General features: G+C 50.0%; 1 protein-coding gene across 1 annotated transcript in view; it reads left to right on the top strand.

Annotated features, from left to right (window-relative positions):
• Positions 1–20,017, top strand: part of KIF6 (kinesin family member 6) — a 389,490-nt gene that overhangs the window by 334,862 nt on the left and 34,611 nt on the right. Inside the window, exon 16 of the mRNA XM_028161152.2 lies at positions 19,239–19,289. Within this exon, the coding sequence (XP_028016953.2) occupies positions 19,239–19,289 (51 nt within the window). The remainder of the gene's footprint in view (positions 1–19,238; positions 19,290–20,017) is intronic.

The following is a 20,017-nucleotide window of genomic DNA, read 5'->3' as shown; positions in this document are numbered from 1 at the left end:
GAGAGAGAGATATTTTATACACACATACACACACACTCACACACACACACACATACACATACATCTGCTTTACACTGCATCCAGGATTTTGTGTCCATGATAGTCTACAGAATGGTTTTATCACAATATTTTCTATTATTTTCTAGTTGATGGTATTTACTTTATTTCCATTTTTCTGCCATATAAAACATGCTGCAATAAACACCCATGCACATATATTTTTATATACTGGTGCTTTTACTTCTATGGAAACTCTTTCTCTAAAGGACCAGATAGTAAATATTTTAGGCTTTGTGGGCTTTAAATGGTCTTAGTTGCATATTCTTCTTCTTCTTTTACAACCCTATAAAAATGTAAAAACCATTCTTAGCTCACAGTCCAAAGCCATACAAAACAGACCGCAGGACAGAATGGCCTGCCAGCCCCAATTTGCCAGTCCTTGGAATAGAGGCCTAGGAGTAGGATTTCTTCCTAAGTGTATTATAATTTTTGCTGCTTTTGTGAATGGAATATTTTTCTATTTCCTGAGATAGAAAAAAAATCTAGTTTTTAAAAATGTTTTCCTGCTCAGCTAGTGTTGCTCAGTGGTTAAGCACCCACCTATGAACCAGGAAGTCACAGTTCAATTCCTGATCAGGGCATATGTCCGGGTTGCGGGCTTGATCCCCAGGGAAGGGCGTGCAGGAGGCAGCCAATCAATGATTCTCTCTCATCATCGATGTTTCTCTCTCTCCCTCTCCCTTCCTCTCTGAAATCAATAAATATGTATTAAAATATTTATTTTTTTCCTTGCACCCAGTTATCTTACCAAATTCTCTTTTTAATTTTAATGGTCTTCTTCTTGATATAGTTTCTTGAGTTTTCTAGAAATGCAATTATATTCATCACAAAAGAACAATCTTCTAGTATTGACACTTAGTGGGGGTTTTTTCTTGTCCTGTTACACTCATTGAATCACTACTAGCTAATACTAGTAACAGCCTGTCCTTTCTTGTTCTTGGGTCTAATGAAAATGGCTTAAGATCACACCGTTTAGGATGTGTGATCATATGAGCAAAAGTACTGCCAGGCATCACCAGGTTCGGGCTGTGGAACTGCTGTCCTATGAACTGGGTGTGGGATGATCTGCAGTGCTCTCGAGGCAGGAGAGGCCGTGGAGAGATGCGGTGTTTGAGAACCGGCTGCTTGGCAGGATCACAGGGGCACAAATGTCTGAGGTTTGATAAGGGATGAAGTACAGTACAAATAGAATCGGCTCGTGAGCTGGGTGAAGGACAGAGATTGAGTCTGCCTGATTATGAGAAAGGAAAATATTGTGGATGTAACTTTTCAGCCCTGACTGCACACACGGCCAGTGAGATGGACACATTCCAGTTCTGGGCAAATGAAATAATCACACTCTATCCTATTTCTCCTATGGAAGACAACTATGAACACACTAGAGGCCCGATGCACGAAGATTCATGCAAGAATGGGCCTTCCTTATCCTGGCTGCCAGCACCACCTTCGCTCTGGCCAGAGCCACCTTTCCGCCTTCCCATGCTGCCCAGAGGCCCAGAGCAGCTGGGGCGGTGTGGACCGCCTGCGTCGCACCCCACCCCCAGCTGCTCTGCGCCTGCATATGCAAATTAACCCGCCATCTTTGTACAGTTAATTTGCATACTCACACCTGATTGACTGGTGGGTGTTGCAAAGTTACGGTCAATTTGCATCTTAGTCTTTTATTAGTGTAGATGGAGCAGCAAATGAGAACCCAGAGAGTGATCGGTAGCAGGCGGCTTCAGGAAGGAGACCAGAATTCAAAGTACCACCAGGTTGGCGTCCCCCGGGGAATCAGTGACAAGCTGCAGCCACCAAACAGAAGTCTGGAACTCTGATGGAGGAGATCCCTCCATTCTCACCGGAGGGGCTGTGGTACCAAAAAATGGGCAGACTCCTCATTGCGTTTCCTCTCTGTCCTCCCACCACTTTGCCCCAGATGCAGACATAGTCATGGGTATCACCTGGCAGGATTGAGGAGTCCAGGCGTGGGGCTTTAGGGTCATAATGTGTCAGGTAGATCACAGAGGGGAAGGAAATCAAGACAATGATTCCATAAAGCTGTTTACATAAACTCCTGTGCTCACTTTCAAACTGAGCGTGCACGGATCTAGAGAGCATCCTAAAGGCTGGGGCAATCCTGCTACGGGGAGACTCGCACCCAGGTCCCATGCTGGCCACTGGACCACACACACGTGGGATGGAAGTGACTAGCACTGCAAAGCCTTTGAAAACAGAGCTGACGTGGAATCGGAGCCCAGAGAAGGCTTATTGGAATCTGTGGCCGGAACCTAAGCAGATTGACTGTCTGCTGAAATAAACAAATCGAAATAAGTAGTCTTAGAATTTAAACAAGACACTGAAAATGTTCAGGATGTGACCCAAAATTATGTGTCATATAAGAAGAACCAAGAAAATCTCAACTCACAAGGGGAAAGACAATCAGGAGATTCCAGCCCCTACATGATTCAGGGTTAGAATCATTAGACAGAGACAAAGCAGCTCCTAAAACTATGCTTTGAGAATTAAGAAAGACCCTCTTAAAATAAATTGAAAGGTAGAAAGTATCAAAATGTCAAAAATGTAAAGAAGAACCAAATGGAAAATTAAAACCAAAAAATAAAATAGCAAATGGACTCACCAGAAGAATGAAGATGACAAAGGGAAGAGTTAGTGACCTTAGAGAATAAATAGCAAGTATCTCATCTGAACAACAGAAGGAAAAGTATTATTTAAATGAACATGTCAGTTGACTGTTATGTGAGAGTAGAATCTGAGGGCCCTAGTAGATTTAGTAGGGCGGGAGAATGTGTTGTAGATTTTGTAAGATTTGAATAAGCAAAGAAGATAATTTAAGGGGTTAAAATTAAGGGAAAGAAGACAAATGAGCTGGCATCTTGAGGAGAAGGACAAATCAAAGAAATAATTTGTGAGAGAGACTTTTGCAAGTCTAGCTCCACTGGGACCGATTTGGAGACAGTTTATCAGAGATGATTATCTATATATAATTTCCCTTTGTATGGTCAACTCAGCAAAATCTGTGGGTTTCTTAAACATGCCTGGGGAAATAGCCCGATCTCTGTCCCTCTTTAGAGTATTGGCTTATTTTTTAGTCTCTCTCCACACAGCACTGTCTCATCAAGCTCCCCCTCCCGCCCCCCCCCCCGCCCCCCGCCAGGGGTGCCTTTCCCTGGCTTCCTAAATAGCTGCAGGGTGTGCCTGGCGCAGCACAGTGAGAAACAGGCTGAGCGACCTGGCTAAGGAGGATGCACTGTTTGGATCGTTCTAGGACAAGTCCTTGGAATGGCTTGAGTCCCTCGTGCCCCAGATGGTGTCTACCTCCTCAGGGTTGGTCCAAGTGGCATTTGCCATCATAGCAGCACACTGTCACTTCCCACTGCACCAAGGGAAAACTGATCTTCATGAAAAATAGTTAAGGAGCTTCTGGCATCAGAGCTTCATTTCCAAGGTGTCATCCCAAAAAGGGAAGCTGAGGCAGCAAGAGAGAGAAGCTCACCCCAGCCTGTAGAACATGAGCCAAGGTCTGGGCAATCTGTTTTCCTTTTAAAATATGTTCAGTAGGAAACTAGGAGCTACTGTAGTCATTCCCATCCACTGGACCAATAAACCTGGTCCCCAAAATGCCAGCCATGCCGATACAAAACCAGGCAGTGGACTGGCTAGAATATTCCATTTCCCCTGCCTCTCTCTTTGCTGAGTTGGTTGCCAGAGAATTATTTGTGTTTGTAAGAGACTATATTAGCTGAAGAGGTAGTAATCTTTTCAAACAAGGAGGATGAAGAACAGATGGTGTCAGACTCCACTCATACACCTCTTCATACCTGTGTGAGCACGCTAACGCCACTCCATCTGCAAGCACCTTCGCTCTTCCTGAGAGATGCGCCTGGGACAGGCCAGTGCTGGGAGTTAACACCCCCCAGGAGGCCTCAACCAATCACTGTTGGAAGTTGGTGTACACGTAGCCACCTCCCTCACCCCCGGGACGAACAACTCAGAGGTGTGTGTCCTACCCAACTCAGAGGTGTGTGTCCTACCCTGTCCTCCCAATGGGACTGAGTTCCTGTTGCCCATGTAGCTGCTTTCCCTTCCTGTCTCACTCCTCCACTTTCTTAGCATTTTATCCAAGGATGACTTCTCAAAGGAACCACTTGTACTAGGGTCTGTTCCTGGGAGAACCACACTGAGAAAGGTAGAGGGCCACCGTAGCTCAGACATGACGACGGGGACTGGGCCTGCATCACTGGGGCAGCGTCTGAGTGAACTGAAGTGAGTTAGAACCTGCGGGAAGGCCTCTGGCTCTTGTGCAGCTTCCAAAAGTCGCTGTCCATCCTGATAATGTCACACGGTTAGGAATTCAGGATGCTCTGTTTGCCATCCAGACAATTAGTTGTTCTTTTCTTGCTGTTTATGCAAGATCTTAGCTCACCCGTCATTCATCCATTGTATTAACATAGTTGGTGATTTCCTAAGATTCAGGTAAAAACCACCAATTCCACTAAACGCCTCCTCGCTGCTAAAATAACAACCCACAAAGGCTCATTGGCATTAGTCCGCTGACACGTAATCCGGGGAAGCAGATTTCTGCAATTCTGTGGTACAGAAAATCATTACCTCGCGCAGATGTCTCCAGCAGACAACATCCCAAAGGCCCCCGAGCGAAGTTCTCTCCAGAAACCGCACGTCACACGTCTTCACCCGTCACTGGAATGGACTCTGAAGAGAAAGGAGTATAAATATTCATCACCGTGAAGCAGGAGTCGGGTCTGCTTCCAGTGGCCGGTCGGCATCAAAATCCTTGTGAACAAACCCGCACGGATTCATAAACGTGCCCCCATTGCCCTGGCCCCTCCTGCCACACGCCACACGAGTCCTCCCCAGCAAGAGTTGTTCTCCGCTGAGGCCTTGCGCAATAAGGAACAGTCCTTGGATTCCTCTGCTCATTCCTTGGCCGCTTCTTGGACCCCCTGATGCTGACCGAATCTAGATCAGGTGTGTTTACTTTGGACCCCACGAGGCCTGGCCAGTGTGGCCAGCACCGAGCTGTCTGCAAAATATTAGCTTTTGATATTTTAAGAAGGGTGAAAAGGAACAAATTTAACCAGATTTCATGTCTTCAGCAGTTTGTAGTTCGGATTGGCATCAGCTAGGAATATGAGCGCCCAGGCCGTGTCTGAAGGAATGCTGTCCTGTTCCAGAGTGCGGGCCTTCTCGCCTTGCCCCTCCCGCTCAGCCGCCCGTTCTTGTTCCCGGGGTAGGAGCAGCACCTCGGAAACTTCTCCCTCTGAGCCTCGGCAGCCCTGGCCCCGCCAGCCTGTGACAGCCGGGCAGGGGTGCGCCTCCTTTTTATTCCCAGATTATTATGGCCCAAGTCCCTACTGGCGTTACTGCTAAAAATCATCCATTCACCTCAAAACTCGTCCCAGACCATTCCTGAGAGGGTCTCCTAGGACGGCCGCTTGAGTGCTCTGCTGTGTGCCCCTGGGGGTCCTCCCTGCCTCCCTCGCCTTCCTCTGTGGCGCCGTTCTCTGAGCTCGCTGTCCTCTGATGGGGGCAGTGCTGGGCCTCGGGTCCAGCCTCAGGCCCTGCTTCCCTGGCTGCTGCATCCTACGAGGCCGACTCTTACAAGACTTTACCGAAGGCTTGGGGCTGGTGGAAATGCTCCTGGGAAAGGAGGTAAAAACCAGGCTGGAAGTGGGGCTCTTGGAGGGCCTTTACCAAGCGGCTCTGGGGCCTCCTTCTTGGTGGCCTCCATTTCCCCTCAGCAGGTGCTCCAAGCGGCCACCTGCTTTGGCCTCCAGGCCCAGCTGCCTCTTCACACAGTCACTCCCTCCAGGGCATTGTCGGGACTCACAGCCTGCCACAGAGTTTGGAGCACTTTGTTTGTCCAAACTCTGGGCTGTTCAGTCTTAAATGACACAAGCAAGTCATCCAAGTGGGCTGCACTCAGTGACCAGCCCCTGGTCTTATCTTTCATCAAACTCCATGTTTCTCAATGGGACTCCATGGCCTATTGAGAAGAGCCATTCTTAATCACGCAGGACCAAGCGCAGCCCACTAAATACCATAGTGCTTTTCCCCTGCTACTATGAGCGTGACTCAGTACCTGGATGGGAACCTCCATTCACGTGCAAGGTGAGAACAAGATTAAGGCCTGCGTGTCCATCTCATTGGGGTCTGTCCTCTCCGCCCAAAGTGCTAGAGCAACTACTTGGACAAGAACACACCTCTACCATCTGTATTAGTCATGGTTCCCAGAGAAATAGAACCCATAGTGTGTGTGTGTGTGTGTGTGTGTGTGTGTGTGTGTGTGTGTGTGTGTGTGTGTGTGTGTGTGTGTGTATGGAGACAGGGACAGAGACAAAGAGAGGAGAGACTGATTTATTTTAAGGAATTCCCTCATGTGATTATGGAGGTTAGCAAGTTCAAATTCTGCAAGACAAGTCTGCGAGCTGAAGACCAGGGAGGAGTAGATGTTGCAGCTCGAGTCCCAAGGCAGTCTGGAGTTTCTTCCTCCTCGGGAGACCGGGGTCTTTCTTCTCTTAGGTCTTCATCTGGTTGGATGAGGGCCATCCACCTTCTGGAGGGCCGCCTGCTTTACTCAAAGTCTACTGGCGTCAATGTTAATCACATCTAAAAGCAGCATCTACATTGGTGTTTGGCCAAACATCTGGACACCATACCTCAGCCAAGTTGACCCATAAAACCAACCATCACACCATTCAAGCACAAACACTCCTCTTTAGGCACAGGGCAATCTACCTGCAGGTTTAGAGGGAGGAGCATTCTCCTTTGTGTGGAACTCGGTTCTGCTAAAGAAATACCCAGTCTGTGTTTCTGAACCCAGAGCACCTAACTCTTAGCCGGAAGCACCTGCATTTGGGTTACGTTCATTTTCAGAGCTTCCCAAAGAATGGTCCAGCTTAACCTTCCATGTACAGACCTCACATGGTCCATTGAATTATCAAAATATCTCAAACAGAACTGTGTTTGCCTCGAAGATAATATCCAGACTCTCCCATAGAAGGCAGAAGCTGCTCCTAATTATGAAACTTTTCATCTTCCCAACTTCAAAGAGTGACAGTCTGCTCTCCTCTGGCACCTGTCAGACCCCGGAGCAGCCGATGGCCAGTTAGTCCATGAGCTGAAAGGAAAGCAGACAGTGCTGCAATGAGAATTCTCCACAACTGCTGTGCCCTGGGGCGTCACTGTGCCCTGGGGCATCACTGTCACGTCTCCTGATTCACGGAGTACAGCTGCCCATCCACCCCCAGCCACAGGGGACCTGAGCATCCCTGTGATAGGGAAATCCATAACCAAAAACTAAGACTTTATGTGAGAAAGAAAAAAAAGATTGCACTTACAAGTAAATCTATGAAAGACCCTACGAATAGTTTATATTCACCAAAACAAAACACTAAAGGACATATAATAACATCTAATTCATCTTCAATTTGTCACAATGGGTTATGTATATCTAACTTCCCAGCCCTTATACACTGCAAGCTTTTCAGGATCTCTTTCCCCTCAAGTTTCAACGTGAAGCTTGTAAATTATTTTTATCTTTGCATATTAGGGCAATCCTCCTCTGTGTCTGTTTCTTCTCTGAGGGCTGACTGCCTTCCCGCTGTCATCCCTGGGACTTGTTGCCTCAGAGCCTCAGTACCAAAACCTGTGTGGTCAGCCCCGCCCCCGCCCCCGGGCCCTGCCCCCTGCCCTCAGGATGAATGGAGATGTGTGTACTTCCGCCCTTGGCTCCCTTCACGTCTCCCAAACCAACGCAATAACCTGCCCTCTGGTTTGGCTATCTGTTTTGCCTCCTTATGCTAGTCCTAACTCCTGGGTCCCCTTATTCTCCACTTACCCCACAATGTCCAGCCCCCACCCGCTGGGCCTGAAGTCTGTACAGAAACAGAGCCACGCACACTAGCATTTCACGTGGGCAGAACTCGAGCTCAGGGCGGGGACACTGTTCTCTCTGAATCTCGTGGTCCCTGAAACTCATCCTCCGAAGCCATCAGCAAACCCTCGCCTGCCCGTCTCCTGCTGCCCCTCTCCCCCCGCCCCCCGGAGACGAGGTTTGGCCGCAACAGAAACAACAGTGGAAAGAGTCCTGGTGCTATTTTCTGGAAGAAGAAGAAATGAAGGATGAGGGTAGGAGTCACCCCCATCCCCGGCTCTGAAAACATGACTATTAGACCAACATTTCAAGCACGCTTATGAGAAAGTCATTTACTTCCAATTCCGAAATCAATCCTATTTGACTACGTTAGGGAATATGGAAGATCCTGTTGCCAATGAAAGTAGCGGTGAATTTGAGGCTGGGTGAGTGATGGGAAGGCAGAGGCTGAGTATGGGGCCCCGCATTGGACAAGGTTGTGGTGGGAGTCAGGGGCTGCCGAAAGGCCGAAGCTTTGCTCTGGGAAGCCCTGCGCTGTGACTGTTGCAAGGACAAGTGTCTGTCCTCACTGGACAGAGGCACCTCAGTCTAGTCCACTGGGCCCTAGATAGCTTGTTAGTTTAGGCCTTACGGGTGCCTTCAGAAAAGAGGAAGGGGGAATGCCAATGTCTTAGCATATTTGACCATAACCAAGGCCTTAGAAACGATTGCAATGGGTTTGCGTTCTTCTGTCCTCCACGCAGTATTATTTTCTGTATTGCAACCCTCCTCCCCCCGGCCCCAACCCCCGCCACGGTAATTACTGTCACTACTCCACCACCACTACTACCCTGCTTGCTGTGCACCTGCATGTGCCGGGCCCTGTGCTGGAGCCTTCTGTACATTTCTCCAATGCTCGCAGCAACCTTGCATGAAGGTGTTATCAGCCCATTTAAACGAAGAATTGAAGCCCAGAGGGATGCAGTAGCCCGAGGTCACAGGTAGTTGGTGGCTCCTGCTCCCGAAGCCCATGTTCTTCCCACTCTGCCAGGCCCAGGCCTCCCTCTGCTACTTCTCCTGCCGTCGTCCATTGCTCCTCCTCCCGAGTGAGCCTCCACGGCGGTTCCGTGGTCTCTGCAGGCCGGACGCCCTTCCCTGGCTTCCCACCTCCACTGTGACTCCCCAGGGTCCCCACTGGCTCCTTCCCTGGGACTCAGCACCCTTTGGCTTCCTCGGATGACCCCCCTGAGTTTCGCTAATATATCCCAGCCCCCGCCCCACAGTAAGTGACTGCAGAGACAGAGCCCAGAAACCCATGTGGGTTAGATCAGTGGTCGGCAAACTCATTAGTCAACAGAGCCAAATATCAATAGTACAACGATTGAAATTTCTTTTGAGAGCCAAGTTTTTTAAACTTAAACTATATAGGTAGGTACATTATTATTAACTTAATTAGGGTACACCTAAGCTGGCCTTTGCTAAAAACTCAAGGGGCCAAAAGAGCCGCATGTGGCTCGTGAGCCGCAGTTTGCCAACCACTGGGTTAGATGGAGAGCCTGGCCCACTGCAACAAGTCTATGCAACACATAAACCATGACGAACAGCTGAAACCGTTTCCATTTGATTTTGTCCTCTATTTATAACCCCGCGGACACGTTCTCCTTATCTCCAGCCCCTGCAGCTGGACAGCAGCCCCCACATCAAGGAGCACAGACGGTTACCCACAGGCCGGCCGGCAGCTTGCCCGGCCCTGGGCCTTAACTGGGCACCTTTCTCTCTGCTGACTTTTTTTAAGCACTAGCTGATGTAAATTAATAGAACCAAGCTTTATCTTGCAGTATGAGAGTTTATTATTTATATCAAAGAGCCATGTAAAACTCACTGTTTGCATGTTTCAACCCATCTAAAAATTATATACAGGGTGTCCCCAACAATGTATACCCACTTTAACAGCTGATAGCTCAATGTTGAGAATGAAATGTAATTTTAATAAACACTGCCTTCATAATGATTCAAAGTGTGCGTATACATTGTTGGGGACACCCTGTCTATTGCCAGATCACACATCTTCATGCTTGGGTTTTATTTCACGCCCTTAGGAGAGCCCTGCCCTCCACCTCCACAGTCACTTAGGGGCCCATACAAACCAGCCTCAGTGAGAGGGGGCTTTGGGAAGGGGTGGAATGTACCGACCCCACCCTCACTGGCACCGGGGAGCCTTCAGTGTAAGAGTCTAAGGCCATGCTGCATGGGCCCTCCACTCACCCCAGCCAGAGCCACATCGGCAAGTGGGAGGAAGGGCTGTGGTCTGCAGCTCCTCCTCCGGGGCAGGCCTGGGAGCTGGTTCTGTCCCTCCTTCGCTGAGATAAGAACATCTAAGCAGCTAAAGCAGCATCTCTTGGGCAGGTGCCCACACAGCCAGGAGCCCTCAGCTCCCCGAGGTGTTTTGTATTGAACAGTGCATGCTGGGAGCTGAGCTGAAATTTTCCCTGTGCTTACCTACACGCACATTTGTGTGAGCTTTTAACAAATGAGCTTATTTGCTTAATTCTCGGAACTGTTTATAGAATATTATCACATTCTGGAATAGTGTTATTAATAAGCTCCTTAGCTTAATTAAGCATAGACAGAGCCAAATGCCTAAGCTTCAGACAGAGTGTGCTAATCTTGTGCGATTATGGTGATTACTTGGGTAGCCAGAATGAAAATGCCATAGAAAAAGAAACCAGGTCTCCCAGACATGGTATAATTTGATCATTTTTATAAATGAGAGCACCCCCCCCCCAAAATGTGATCCCCATGCCCTGCCCCAGTGATAAGAGGGGAGCGGTCTGGAAGCCCAGACTGCTGTCTGCCCTTTCAGCCTGAGTCGAAACGCTCATCAATTACGAGGCGCACCTCCTCTGCAAGACGGGGTCAGGGTGACGGGCGCTCTTGAGAAACCCGAGGGGGTGTGGGAGGAATCACGTCAAGTTACAATGTTTTCCTTCAAATTATTATCTTTAAGAATGAACTGCTTTTTCCTCTCTCTGTGACTTAGTAACGTTACCAAATATGGTGTTTGGCATCCTAAATGGAAGAAGACTCTGGAATTCTGGACAATTGAAGTGTCATTTTGGTATGAAAACGCATTAAAGTGTTCGCTCAGCACTGAGGCCATTCCCAGTCTGTGCTCGATGCCTCATCACTGGGCCTTTCTCCTTGGGGACCCCAGGAGGCACCTGTCTTCCTCGCCCCAAAGGAGGGCGAAGGCGTCTCAGAGACTCCCCGCCCAGGCCAGGGGCTCCCTCTGACACGCCATCCTCACCGCCACCCCTTAATCCGCAGGCTCCTGGGCAATGACAAATAAGCCGAGACGAGTCACTGCCCCAGCCCTGTCGCTGAGACGGGTCATGAACATTTCAGTCAGCACCCGTGACGGATGCGTCACACGTGTGGCAGGTGCCCCAGCACAGTTTTCAGCCCGCTCTATAACACCTCACTTCCCTCTCAAGGAAGGGTATTGCAATGGCTTTTTAATTTTTTATTTCTTTTTGTCAATATATGCAAATATACTTTTACATAAAATATAAGTCAGACACACTTATTAAAGCATGATTTTTTCTCATCTTACTTGGCGCTGCCTCTTCTATCCAATTCATTTTCCACCACCAGGTAACCCAGCATAACAGCTCTGTGGCTGTCCACTCCCATCACCTCCCTGCTCATAAGATCATGCATATGTGCACACATGCACACACACATGCACATGTGTACACACACACGCACATGCACGCACACATGCACGCACACATGCACGCACACACGCACGCACACACAGGTAAGGCTCTTGCTGTTGTTTGACCAAGAACAGGATCATTCACACCCTTTTATCCCATCGTCTCTTTTGTTTCCTTCACTGTCTGTCCCTGCTCTGTTGAATTGTTAAAATTTTGCCATTCTTTCCCCGCAACCCTCCCCCCATCTTTTTTCTGATCGTCTGTCTATTTGGATGTATTTTTATTTTTCTTGAGTTAAAAAGCAATTACAACATGTCCATAGGTATTACAAATGCATCCTCTCTGCACCCACCTCCAGGGCTGCAGCTTGGGGAACCTCCATCGGACGTCCCCTCGCCTTATCTCCACCGGGCATTATTGCTTAATGTTTCACACACACACACACACACACACACACACACACACACACACACACACACAAGTTTTTATGGTCAATAGTTAAATATTTTATTTGTTTCTATGCTCATCATTGTTCCTCTTATCCCACATATCTCTGCTTATTTTTCTTCTTATTGGTCACAATAATAATGTTCATACTTCCGCAGTTCATATGCCAGGCACTCTTCTAGGCCCTGTACCTATGTGACCTGATGCAGTCTCACAGCAGCCACTGTCATTACCCCTACTTTTCACTTGCAAACACACCCACAGCAAGTAGCTCTGTGGCTATGCCAGGGCCCTGGCTCGGAGCCCAGGCACCCGACCTCGTGCGCGGCTGCCTCTCCGCTGAGGTCTCCTTGGGGCAGGGGCTTCTGTGGGTGGGATATGCTTAGTCCCCTCACCACAGAACATGTCTGTACCGTGCCTTCACCTGTGAATGGCAGTGTGACAACCTACCAAATTCAAGTTGACGGCACTCCCCTCCGTTGTCTCCTGGCCCCTGTTGTCACCGAGGTGGTGCCTCCGGGGCAGGTCCCCTGGAGGCTGGTGGCGCGGCCCCTCCTCCCCGAAGCCCTGTGGTTTCCCGGTGACGCGTCTAGGGGTGGTTTATTGACACCCATCCTGCTCAGTACTCGGAGTGCAAGCTCCATCCCGGGGCTTATGGCTTTCTTCAATTTGGAAAATCCCAGCTGCTGTCTCTTCAAATTTCCTTCTTCCCCGGCCCATCTCTGTCTTCTTCCAGAGCGCGTGTTAGACGGACGGGAAGCCTCTTGGTAGCTTCCCCGTGGCTTTGGCTGCTCTTTCCCATGTTTCTCTCTTCTGTGTTTGGACGAGTGTTTCTACACTGTCTTCCAATTCACTGATTTGCCTTTAAAATATGTCAAGTCTGTGGTTTATTCCCTCATTCCTTCTATTGATTTTTTTGATTCCATCACTCTAATTTTTATTTCAAAATTCCTTTTTATTTACTTATTATTTTCTTGACACCTATTTGTTGCATGATTTCTTTGAAAGAAAGCGTACACCTTAATTCATCTCTGAGTATTCTCAGCACACTTACCTCAACATCTGTCTCAGAAGTACCGGCTGGCCCGTCGTCATGGCGAGCAGCCCTCACATCAAGTACCAGACCCGCCGCACCCAGCAGGGCAGTCTCCTCCCGCCGGATCAGACTGCGCGCTCCGGGACGGTCCTCACAGCGCTGCTTGTGTTTGGGAGTGGGAGGCAATTCAGCTCTGCAAACCTCAGGAAAGGGACATAAAATGTCGGGGTGCGCTCTGTGGGGTGTATGCTGCAGTTAGTCACTGAGAATTAGATGCGCGTAAAGCAAAATGAGTAGATGTCAAAACCAGGACTGATAAGTAAGAAACAGAATGAGAACTGTAGCTCAATTAAAAACTGTAACACAGACTGTCAGAGTGCAAACAATAAAAGTGTGTGTGTGTCCAGGAGTTAGGCTGCCTGCCCATTGGAGGAAAGGGGGGCGGGGAGGGATGGGCTGAGGCGGGATAGAAATGCGCACACGCAGGCGTGCAGACTGCTGAGGACCGTGTCATGGACTGGAGAGCAGGACTAATTCATCCTCTGAGCTTCTGCATCAATAAATGTCTTGATCTGCCTGTCCAGGAAATTACTTTCATCTGTAACGAATTCATGTTCCAACTATTGATTTTGCTATCTTTTCCAGCATTAGATTTCTTCATATATTTTGGCATTTGGGTGAGCAGGCCCATTTTTAATGAAACACATTTTCTTTCTTTCTCTCTGTGTCCCTTTGTGCTCACCCCTCTCCGCCTGACAGACCCTGCAGGCCCCCCCGTCCGGAAGTGGCGGTTAACAGTGGTCATTGGAGGGACACTCCAGGGCAGTGCTGGGCTGTGGCCGACCTGGCCATGGAGTCACGGGCAGCTGGGCTTCCCAGCTGGAGGGGGCTGACTTTGTCCCTTTCTCCCTCCCTGGGTGCCGTGGGCTGTGACCCAGAGCCCCAAGCAGCACCTGGCAGCACTGTTTTCTCCTCAGTCCCCTTTCACTCACACGTTGGGTGATGGGGGTCTCACCCCAACCTGCAGCTTCACACTCTGGGCCAGGTCTCAGCCCCTGTTTCACGTGTGCCCTTTTGGTCACCCTCCCAGCCCCGGACCCTGAGCCCTGCAAGCTAAGGTCTGGCTCCACTCGCCGTTTTGCATCTCCGTCCCATGTCCGGGCTTCAGAAATATGTCCTGTCATCTAACCCAGCCAAGTTTTCTTGACAGTCTCTCCTTTTTTTATTTTATCCACCACAGCTACTGTGGAAAGAGGTGGTTCTCCTGTCTCCATAGATATCCAAATGATTCAAGCAAGTTTAGATAAAACCCGATGAAAAGTAGATTAACAAGGAGAAGAGGCGTGGAAGGATTTACACACCCCTGCTTGTTGGCAATTCATCTCAAGGTGACACATTCGGGTTAGGGTAAGCCCATCGCTTTCACAAATAACCGTCCCAGAGCTTTTAGCGATCACCTAGGACCCTGGACTCCAGTATGAATAGACTCGGTCTCCCCCAACCCTACACCTCCACTCAACCCCCGCTTCCCAGCCCTGCCCCAGCCAATGTATACCTGGCCTTGTATTGCCCAGCAGTCTAGTCTTCTCTGGTTGTAATGCCTTTCCCAAGCCCACCTTAACAGATCTGCCCTTTGGGCATCTACTCAAGTCTCACCGCCAGTAATGATGACTTTGCTAATGCCACTTACCCGCCTCTCCCTCCTCTAAACTTATCTCTGCAGTTGATTTGACATTTAGCCACCAGGACCTGTCATCTTATGTACGTAATATCTTTTCAGTGTCGGCAAGTGCCTTAATACCTACAACTCATGAGGTGTACCGGCTGCACAGGTCTGCTCTCCCTTAATGCTCCAAGAATCCTGAGAGACGGCAAGGCAAATAGTATCGCAGTTACAGCATTATTCTCATTTTTTTTTCAAATGATACCATTGAGGCTTAGAGATGTTAAGTAACCTGCCCAACTAGGAAGTGGCAGAATTGGGATTTGAACTGAACTTGGTCTATCAACAAATTTGTAATAACTTTCTACTGTAATCAAAATGGCAAAGAGGTTGGTTTCACCTCAAATCCAATCCAAGTGGCTGGTTATAGCTGCCCAAAGTGCTGTGTCAAAAAGCCAAACTCAGCCTGAACAGTGTGGCTCAGTGTCAACCTATGAACCAGAGGTCACGGTTCAATTCCGGTCCAGGCACATGCCCAGGTTGTGGTCTTGGTCCCAAGTGGGAGACATGTAGGAGGCAGCCAATCAGTGACTCTCTCTCATCATTGATGTTTCTATCTCTCACTCCATCTCCCTTCCTCTCTGAAATCAATGAAAATATAACAAAACAAACAAACAAACAAAAAAACAGCCAAACTCAGGCTCAGCTTGAAAGGGAACCGTCCACAATGAAGGAGCAGGGTCAGCGTGGGTCCAGCTATAACGGAAGAGCACTCGGCCACCTGTTTGCCGTCCCCTGTCACATGCTAACTTTCCTGAGCTAGGAGAGCATTTACTTCCAGTTGCATTTACGTTACATGTACAGGAGCATTTACAGCCTACAGCCCTTGGAGCAGAGAGCTTACCCTATAGCAGATGAGCGTCAATGTTTCCCGCCTGTGGCTGCATCGACACCCTCGGTGAGGCCCAGCAAACCCTCCGCTCCGGACCAGCTGAGCAGCTTGGCTCGGTGACTGATTCCAAACTAACATGCATACAAAGTACAGTGTGAAGCATAAGGAAGACTGTTTGACCCAGAAGACTGAACATCAATGTGAAAAATAAGTGGTAATACTTTTCTGCATGGTGATAATACTTTTCACACGCATGACTTGGTACAGAGAAACCGAATGCTGTGCGGAATGCACACCCTGCACGTGGTTATTCTTAAGGTTGTGCATCTCCTCTGGGGACCCCTCTCCCACCCCATCATATGTGATAATTCCTGATTTCCTATATCTCAAGATTCCTGGGAGGATCAAGGGATAAGGGACCAGCGTGATCTGATACACCACCCCATTACCTGCTGCTGCCATCCCTGCTCTGTCCATTAGTGAATCACAAAGAGAGGGACATTTCTGGCAGGTACTGCTGTCAATTACTGGAGGCAAAATGACCAATTACCACTCTCCTCCAAGCCAGCTCTGCTCCCCTCCCCGGCCTCCCTCCCGGACCACCTCCTGCCCCGGGCCGGGAGTTCTGTTTCCGTCTCATCGCTTTACCATACCTCGGGATGGGGACGTGTCCAGGAACCCAGGCCAAGACCAGCAAATGTATCACCATGCTCATGACAGCAAGCTGCATGCGGAGTGAATTCCGAAGCCCCCACCCCCTCAGCTCCTCCCGCTGCCAAAAGCCGGGGCTCTGTAAGATGCCGCCGATTGCAGACTTATCTCCACATGAGGAATGGTCCTGTTGGCAAATGCAATTAGGTATCAGCCATTGGGCTATTTTTAGAAGCTTGTTTGGGAAGATCTCAAAAACAAAAATTGCCCTGTGGTGAGAGATGTTAGCCAATTCGCCAAAACAGAGCATCAGTAAAACATTTCAAACGTGCTGTTAGCAATATGGAGCGTCACGAGGACGGGCCTTTTGTCCCCTGGGAATGGCTCACTGTTCCGCGAGCAGGTAGGATGCCTGTGGCGTTTATAGAACGTTCAGTCCTGGTGGCCAAATCCTGTCTTTATTCACACGAGCAGCTCTTCCCAGGCTGGGGCTGTGGAGGCCCTTGACCCGGTCCTTCCGAAGGCGCTTCCCAGGGTCTGGCCGAGGGAGCCGTCATTCCCGCTGGAGCTGGAGGTCATGACAGGCCAGGCTGAGCACCCGCTGGGGCAGTGCATGAGGCAGGGGCACGTCGTCGGGGAGACCCAGGTCAGGGAGGCCCGTGATGGGGAAGGCAGGGGTCAAGCAGGCGCCACAGGAACAGGTCACCGGCAGTGTCACTGGGAGGAGCTGCCCAGCTCCTGGGCGGCTCCCGCTGCCAGGCCCCAGGAAGCAGGCGCGGCCCGGGGCCACTGGCTCTCCCCACTGTGGGCAGGAGAAAGCCCCGACGCCTGCGCTGAGCAGACAGGCGAGTCTAAGTGTGTGCTCCTTTGGCACAGCACCGGGGCCTTCTGATTGAAGCGTGTGTGAGCTGTGCTTCTTTAAGATTCGTCAGTGATACTGATGCCGCTGGAGTGCCACCCAGCAGCACCCCTCACCCCAGCTTCAACTCTGCTGATGGAGACAGTGATGGTCGTGTCCCTCGGGTGGGGCAGGGGGAGGTCCCATCTGGGGCTGGGGCTGGGCTGGGGCTGGCCTGCGGTTCAGGTCGTGTTCCTGTTGGCTCCAGGCCCTCCCAGTGCTCATCCGTGGGCCGCGTGTCCACATCCCAACTCCCTCCCAGCACACCCCCTGAGTTCCCACTTCCCCACTGGGAATTGGGGGCAATCATTGCTACGCCCGCTCCCCGGCTTCCTCTCTGTGAAGATGCAGACTGGCACAGTGCACACCTGCGAGAGGGAGCTGAAGGAGCTGGTTTAACCCACAAAGGACACGTCTGAGTGCAGGAATCCTGGCACCCTGAGGGCGGGGAGCGCTCTCACTGCCAAGGAGAGAGGATCCTTTCTCTGCTCTTCCAGAGAACTGGCCAGTCCGAGTCTGAAAGCACAAGGAAGCAGGTGTGGCCACCACCTCAGTAACTCCTGACCCAGCATCATCAGTGGGACAGCCTGGACACAGACGAGTGGGAGGGGAAATGACCATTTCATTCTGTAGAAGGGACCCTAAATTTGGTGGGAACCTAAATGGAATGACCTCTGACCCCGTCACGACGTACTAGGAGTCCCCGAGAACTGGGAGTGAGCGGCAAGGTCTCCTGTGACCCCTTCACTGACTGCAGTTCAGCCGCAGCCTCTGAGGCGTCGAACGCACTTTGTGTGAAGAAAGAAATACATGAGACAAGGGAGCGAGGAGGTTCCCAGGCTTCCTTGGAATCCCCCAGTGGCCTGACCACATCTCCCAACTGGGACAGGCAATATAGACAAACTGACATTTTAACTAGTGTGCTGAGCCCTCGCACATAAACACGCCCCAGGGCCGCGGCGTCTCCCTCCCTCGAGCACAAACTCCTAGAGCTTTAGAGAAGGAGGGAACCTTCAGGCAGTAAGGACTGTCGTCCCAACCCTTGCCCAGGGCAGGCATTCTCACTCCAACCACCCAGCACGGTCACCCAGCTTCTGCCTGAGCAGCAAGGGGCTTGGCCAGGAGGTTAGTCCATTCTGAAACAACTTAATCCATGTTGAGACAGTCCTCTTTATGAGCTGTTTCTTCCTCATATTGAGCCCCATGTCTGCCTTCAGTCAACTTGACTTTGCCCTCAGCAGTAGGACAAAAATAAATGTTTTCTCATCCCCATGACAATGTTTAGATTTTTTAAGACAGCAGTTATCTCCATTCCTCCTCTCCCTCCAAGTATTTTCTTCCCCATCCAAATGCCTTGGGTCACCCTCAGATAGTTCTCATCTGGCATAGTTTCAGACCCCTCACCATCCCAGTTACCATCTTCTAAATATTTTCTATTTTACTAACGTTCCTTATAAAGAGTAGCTCCTAGAACAAATACCGACTGTGGTCTGATGACTGCTATCACCTCCTTTGAACTACACACGATACCTTTATTAATACAACCTAGAATTATATGTGCTTCATACCAAATGATTAACTGTTGTGTTTATCTTAAGGTTTTGATTAACCCAAACTACCATCTTTTTCTTTTGACACAATTTCATATAGCTTAAAAGAATTAAGTGGATTTAAAACTGGTCCTATAAGTTATTAAAACATCAACCCTGCATCCCTCTGTAAGAGATCAGAGCCCTAGCAAAGATTTTCAGTGACAGACTAAGTAGTTGACCCCAAAAATGATTGGCCCCAAAGGTGAAATGTGTACTGGCAGCGATGTGCCAAGGCCCCAACCTTTGCAGCCTCTTCTTCCCACAACATTCAGGCAGAGAGGGGCTCTTCTTGGGAGCTGTGCCTGCCTTTGTCTCCCTTACTCTGCCTTTCTCTTCAGCTTGACCCACGCTCGTGAGGCCATCTTCCTCCCGCCCACTAGCGGTTTCCTCTGTGTCTCCGACAGGTCACCTGAAGGAGGAAATCACCCAGCGGCATCTGCAGCAAGCAGCTCTAGGTGAGTACAGCGTGCAGCCTGCGGGAGGCAGCTGAAACGTAACCCGCCCAAACCCTTGGGAAGGGGAGGGAAGTGTGGTCAGTGCAGCCTCCTGCGGACACCCCTCCTCCCAGGGACCAGTTTCCCCCACCTGTGTGCTTGCTCCCAGCGTCAGCACCAGGCACCCCACCCTCCCAGCTGCTGCCTCATCCTCCTGACCTTGTCCACCCCACACCCCAAACGGTATTCACCCCATGTCCCAGCCTCTCAGAGGCCTACTCTGAGCTTTCTAGAGCCACTGCTAGCTAATCCTACAGTAAGGACTGGCGGTAAAAGCAGCCTCCGTCTCCTTCCATCCGCACCACTGGCCAACAGGTAAGTGCACTTTCCGTATGAAGGCGATCCAATGACTTCCCAAGCTCACAGGGCTTCTCAGTGTGAAACTCGGACACTGGGTGCGTTCAGCCCCACGCTGCTTTGCCCACAACAGTGGTATATGCACTTCCACACATTAATAATGCAAACGCTAAACAAGCCCGGTGACATGCTAACTTGAAGGCCTTTGGCCCCTTTTAAGCAGTGACATCTGCAGAAAATGCTCCCTTTGGACATGTGACCCGAGGAAGTGAGCTGGGAGGAGCGTGCGGCCCCAGAGAGGCTGATGGGGCAGGCACCTGGGCAGGGCCAGCTTGCTCCTCTGCAGCCTGGGACCAAGCACACCGGCAGCTTTGGTTAAATATGCAGCATGT

Source organism: Eptesicus fuscus, chromosome 10 (genome assembly GCF_027574615.1).
Source record: "Eptesicus fuscus isolate TK198812 chromosome 10, DD_ASM_mEF_20220401, whole genome shotgun sequence".
Taxonomy (NCBI): domain Eukaryota; kingdom Metazoa; phylum Chordata; class Mammalia; order Chiroptera; family Vespertilionidae; genus Eptesicus; species Eptesicus fuscus.
The sequence above is the reverse complement of the archived record's forward strand: the minus strand, read 5'-3'. Positions and strand labels throughout refer to the sequence as shown.